Genomic DNA, 6081 nt, shown 5'->3' with positions numbered 1-6081 from the left:
TAATTGGTTTCACTTGTAAGTTGTAAAATAAATCACATTCCATAGATGAGTTCCATTGATGATTTTCTTTCAAAAATACGGATTCATGACTCTTATTGCTATAAAAGGAGCCATTGAGTTTGAAAATTCACTATTTTCAAAGCACACATTTATTAGGAAGATCTTGATATGTAAAAAAACCAATTGCAAGTCCCTTATGTCTACCCCATTTGTCATCTCCATGGTGTACTTGTTCATCTTCTCTAGAGCTACAAAGAAGTCAACCTTTGTAGGAAAAGTAAGAATGGCTTACTAATGTTGAATTGTAATATACTTGATGTCAAGTTTGTAGGACACAATTACTTGGTCTCAAGCTCTAAATAGGCTTTATTTGGATTACAAAATAAGATAGCCTTTAGGAGCTACTTTAGAATCATTTTGATAGTTGTAGAGTTTATATTTTGAAGTTTCATTACCCTTAAGAGGCAATGAAGACAGTAAAGGATGCCAACTCTAAGTGTCAAATTTCCATTTTGAAAATGGATATTTTTCAAACTTCATTACATTAATTTAGGTACCATCCATCCATAAAGTGCACTTGTAATTTATTTTCTCTAGTACTTATAGATGAGAGAATATTACCTTTTTTGTGACACTTAGTGAGAGTCATGCTCACTTCTATGCAAGTTGTAATATCTTGGAGTTAAAATCACAAGACCCTCAATAGGGTCAAAGCATTTAACTTGTATTCCCTTCACTTAGACTTAGGGCCAACTAAGCTTTGATTGTACACATAAGTTAAAGTGAGTATTGGTTATGAGCCACAAAGTAGGATTTAGTACCCACCTTTAAGTGGAAAATTCTAATTGTAATCTTAAAATATAAAAGATGAAAAAATGAATAGAGAGCTTTATCATGTGTGTGCAACTTTGTGAGCTCAAGCTTACTTATCATTCTCTTATTTCCACTATAGCTAGCTATATATATATATATATATATATATATATATATATATAGAGAGAGAGAGAGAGAGAGAGAGAGAGAGAGAGAGAGAGAGAGAGAGAGAGAGAGAGAGAGAGAGAGAGAGAGTGTGTGTGTGTGTGTGTGTGTGTGTGTGTGAATGAGTGAGTGAGTGAGTGAGTGTGTGTTGGGGGGGGAGCACAAATTTAAAGAGTGAAGCCCCCTCTTGCATTCCATTCATCTCCTTCTCTTCTTCTTCATCTTCTCTTCTATATAGCATCTTGAGGCATTCATATTCATTGAGAGTGTGAGAGAGTGAGGGACCATAAGGAGAAGGTTCTTCTCCTCTCTATCTTATTTACATCCTCTTGGTCGTTTGGAGTGAAGCATCATGGCGGCGGCAAACCAAAGGCTTGGTTTGTGGAACACATTCACTTGGATTGTGTGGCTATTTACTTCTTTTGACTATGGACTGCAATGAGGAGACGAGTGTAATAGATAAGCCTACGACAACATGAGAGAGAGAGAGAGAGAGAGAGAGAGAGAGAGAGAGAGAGAGAGAGAGAGAGAGAGAGAGAGAGAGAGAGAGAGAGATGTTAGCTTAGAGATAGAGTATGCATCAACTAGGCAAGAGCCACATCAAAGTTGAGATCTTAAAAGAATAAGAGTTCCTTTCAATGTCCCATCATGGAGTGCTCGTTGAGACCAACAAGTTTCTTATGGCATCAAAAAGGTAAGAAAGCAAGAATGTCATCATAACCTAGCTTAAGTGCTTTATGGAAGTTTGATATGCAGTGTAACCACTACAATACTTCAATTGCAAGTTGCACATACAAAAATTATAATGTGTTCCCTTGTATGTCAAAAAGCACATATCTAGTTGAAACTAACGCATACCACTTGCAAGATGAGAGATATCTAGTTGAAACTAACGCATACCACTTACAAGATGAGAGATATAAACAAGAAAAGACCAAATTCAAGGTTTTTGAAGCAAGTATGAAATCTACAACTCTATTTTGTTGTTAAAAAAGGGCGTGCTCTATCTGTAACCAAATTCTTGGACGATTTTTGGGCAAGTGGGGGTTCTTCCCTAGTGCGTACTTGGCCTAAGGCTAGGCCCTTGTCCACTCTTACCAAGGAGGAGGCTCCCTATGTGATCAAGCTTTATTATTCTAGGCTCTTGTGGATAATTTTTGGAGGGGATGTGCCCAATTTTGTGTTTTCAAGTATGTGTCTTATCTTTTTTAATTAAATGCATAGATGAAAAAGGTAAAGATATCATTGGATATATACCACATGCAATACACCCTTTCAATGTAGTTTACACACCCTTATAAAATTCAACTCACATTGTAGAGCATATCATGATAAAGAGGAAAGATCATTAATGTGTTCCTATAGTGTGTGTAAAGCGTAGGGGCAGTTATTAGTACAACTAGTAAAGTGGAGATAATTGATATGTGAAAAGCTAATTATGCATATAAAGTTGTTTTGACTTAAGAATTGATATGTGGAAAGCTACATGAGTGAATACAAAGTTGCCTTGACTTCGTTAAAGACGACAGTAGCTACTAGCAATGCACTAGATAGCAATTTTCACATGCAATGAATCACCAAATATGGACAATGATGTTCTAGGGTAGTGGCAGGGCACATGATACTTGATGATGCTACATGTGCCTAATTTACCACTTCATTTCAATTCTTTGAAAGTATAGTCGTTGAGTGGAAAGTTGAACCTTAGTTATTATTCAACCAATCTTTTTGTCAAGGAAACGTCACATTGGAGTTTATAGGCTTGAACAAAACCGTTTATACTACCATACTTTTGGTTTTCCAATCACTCCTTTTGTCAAGGATACGGCATTATGTAGTGTAGTATGGAAAAATATGGTTAATAATGGATTGGAATTTCGTGAAGGAACCTTCTCATTGGTAGTAGAGATGGAAGGGAGGATGGGTGCCCCCTTCCATTAGATCTAACATACACTCGGTTTTCCAAGCTCTCGGTCCACCGTCCACATCCTCATAAGCAATGACTAGAGTCTACAAATGCTTCTTTGACGAGGGGCTCATGTCAAGAAGGCAAAGTGTAAGCCTTCATGGCTCATACATACGCACGTTTGCTTAATCATGAGAGTTCCAAAGGAGGAGGCGGCCAAGGCCCAAGGCTAGAGAGTTGGCTCTTTCAACATTGAAACTCTTGGAAGGAGGATAAGGACTATCGGACAGATAAGACGTATGGACTTTGTGCGTTTATCTGTGGAAATTGGACGTGCGGCGAGCTGACCTATGCTTACAGGTGTTTGCTACAAAAACCCAGATGCCATCTTACGAGTCCTCATCAGACCTCCCCCTGCACAGAGTCCTCTGAGTCCCAACCATCCCAGGGTTTGAAATGAATCAAGCTCACCATCACCAACCCCCTGTCCATGCAGGACTCCTCATCACAACACTCTTCTGCCTCTCCTCCTTCCCTTCCTTGCTCCATGCTGCTGCCACTGTGGGTAGCCTCACCTCTTGCTTCACGAGCAAAGGCATACTCAACTTCACCACTCCTCAGTCCAACCCTTCCACCTTCTCTGCTCTGCTCCAATTCTCATTGCAGAACCTCAGATTCACTGAGCCTGGGGTGCCCCAGCCAGCTGCCATTGTCCTCCCTTCCTCCACCAAGCAGGTCCAGGATGCTTGGGCCTGCATCCGAGCAGGCCAGTGGGCCCTCCGTGTCCGCAGCAACGGCCACAGCTACGAGGGCATCTCCTCCACTGCCACTGCCCCCTTTGTCATACTTGACCTCATGAACATGAATGCTGTGACTGTCAATACAGCCTCCAAGACTGTGTGGGTGGAAGCAGGGGCCACTTTGGGTGAGCTTTACTATGCCATTTCTCAAAAAACATCCCAGTATGGGCTCACTGCAGGGACCTGCGCAACCATTGGGGTAGGCGGCCACATCGCAGGTGGCGGGTATGGGATGCTGTCAAGGAAGTATGGTGTTGCAGCAGACACAGTGCTGGAGGCACAGATTGTGTTAGCCAATGGGACCTTCCTCGAGAGAGTCAGTGTTCAGGATAGTGACCTGTTTTGGGCTCTTAGGGGAGGTGGTGGGGGCAGTTGGGGCATTGTGGTGGCATGGAATCTCAAGCTTGTGCCTGTCCCTGCTGTCATTACCACTTTCAATGTCTGGAAAACAGGGAAGCAAGCCATTGCCAATCTCGCATACCAATGGCAGGGTGCTGCCCCAAGCGCCGCACCAGAGCTGTTTGTGGCTATGTACATGGCTGGGATCGCCAGTGGATCAACCACAGATATCGGTTCCTCCATTTACGGACAGTACTGGGGAACCATTAGCGATACAGTAACTCTTGTGAACAAAATTTTACCCTCATTGGGTCTGACAGCCTCAAACTGCAAGCAGGGAAATTGGATTGAGGTAAGAATAATTTGCAATACCTTGTTAGAAACATCACAATGCTTGCTTCTCTGCTATTTTCAGGATATTTGTGCGTGCATAAATGTCTGCTATGCATAAGCGGCTCCATGTTTGTGTGTGTATAAATGGCTGCTGCTCCAATTGCACCGATTTGTCCTTTAGAGATTGATGCATACATTTGTCCTGCTGTGCTGACACAGGCGGTCGCGAATATTGCTGGCGTCTCTGGTCCGTCTGCGCTTCTGAGCAGGCAACAAGCAAGCAAGAACTACTTCAAGGCCAAGTCAGACTATGTGAAGGTTGCGCTAACAAGCCAGGCATTGTCAGGGGCCTTTGACATAATGGAGCAGAACACAAGGGGATGGATGATCTTTGAGCCATATGGGGGTGTGATGGACACTATAAAGTCAGATGCCATTGCATTTCCGCACAGGGTGGGGAACCTGTATGTGATCCAATATCAGGCCACATGGACTGATGACACAGGGTCACCTGATGCTGCTCTGATTGCATGGCTGAGGAAGCTGTATGCGTATATGGGCTCTTATGTCATAGAAACTCCTGCGAGGGCTGCTTATGTCAACTACATTGATCTTGATCTGGGGGATGGAAAGGCCGCGGGGCCGAAATACTTTGGCGGTAACTTCGAGCGCCTTGTGAAGATCAAAGGGCAGGTCGATCCCACAAACCTGTTCAGCAATCCTCAGAGCATCCCGACATCTTTGTAAATACAAGCATTGAGTTGACAATAAGAAGCCTTCCTTTGAAGGATATCCTGTTCAAAGTCCATATGTGCACCTTGGTCTAAACTTTAGATCTTGTCTTTGAACCATTGAAACCTCCCTAACCCAAGAGGACGTCCTAAATTTATGTCATGTTGCAATTGATCACTAACTTACAAAGCTCCAAGAAGGGTTTGAATATACCTAACAAGATATCAAGTTGACTATGTTCTACTTTCATAATATTAGAATTGTCATAATTAGCAAAAAACTAGGATATGAAACCTCTATCTTCAGAAATACTTAATCCTCTAAGTGAACCTCTTTGCAGTAGCCAATCTAGTTTCTTATTTAATGATAGATTTGTGACCACTGCACAAAAAGTAGTGTGGCCAATGGGCATCCTTAGGCTTATTGACATCTTCGAGGAAAATGGGATGGACAAAGGACCATTGACATATAAGTCTAGTGTCAAGGCATTAGTGAACCATGTCTTGATCATGCGTAGAAATGCTTTACCAAAGCCAATAGAATAATTTCCTAGCTTATACATTCATTTGCCCTGTCAGAGTCCATGTTGACAAGCATGGAACTTTGACCACTTGTTGATAATTTCCATTTGCGTGCTATCACCAAATTCAAGATCACATCTTGAATCCTTCTTTCATATACAAGTCCATATTGGTGTTGATGAAGAAACTTTGGTAGTATCATCTTTATCCTCATAGCAACCACCTTTTGCATCATATATGTGTGAGAGCTTACGCATGGTTAAAGCCCTTCATTGAGAGATCTTTAATCTATTATAAAACTTAGGAATAAACTTAAGTAAAACTCTTATCAACTTCTTTGGGGATATTCTTCACCTTAATGCATTGGTCAATAAGATGAGTAAAATTCTTACCACAAGTCTCCCCAAATGGTTTGTAGAACTTGGTTGGGAATCCATCAATACCTGAAACTTTTGGTCCTTCATCTACTCTA

At 41.6% G+C, this 6081-nt stretch overlaps 1 protein-coding gene across 1 annotated transcript; it reads left to right on the top strand.

Moving 5' to 3' along the window:
* The first annotated feature begins 3155 nt into the window (after positions 1 to 3155).
* Positions 3156 to 5146, top strand: LOC148024599 (berberine bridge enzyme-like D-2). Its single transcript, XM_087694221.1, has 2 exons — positions 3156 to 4375; positions 4576 to 5146. Exons 1-2 carry the CDS (start codon positions 3341 to 3343, stop codon positions 5101 to 5103), a joined length of 1563 nt encoding a protein of 520 aa, XP_087550347.1. The 5' UTR covers positions 3156 to 3340; the 3' UTR covers positions 5104 to 5146.
* The last annotated feature ends 935 nt before the right edge of the window (positions 5147 to 6081 follow it).

Source organism: Lygodium microphyllum, chromosome 15, assembly GCF_053477565.2.
Source record: "Lygodium microphyllum isolate KBCC chromosome 15, Lygodium_microphyllum_v1.1.10, whole genome shotgun sequence".
Lineage (NCBI taxonomy): Eukaryota > Viridiplantae > Streptophyta > Polypodiopsida > Schizaeales > Lygodiaceae > Lygodium > Lygodium microphyllum.
Note: the sequence above shows the minus strand (reverse complement) of the source record. Positions and strands in the feature narration are given on the sequence as shown.

Coding starts and splice junctions, on each gene's coding strand:
- LOC148024599 (XM_087694221.1), top strand. CDS start 3,341: ATGAATCAAGCTCACCATCACCAACCCCCTGTCCATGCAGGACTCCTC. Junction 4,376..4,575: donor AGCAGGGAAATTGGATTGAG/GTAAGAATAATT, acceptor GTGCTGACACAG/GCGGTCGCGAATATTGCTGG.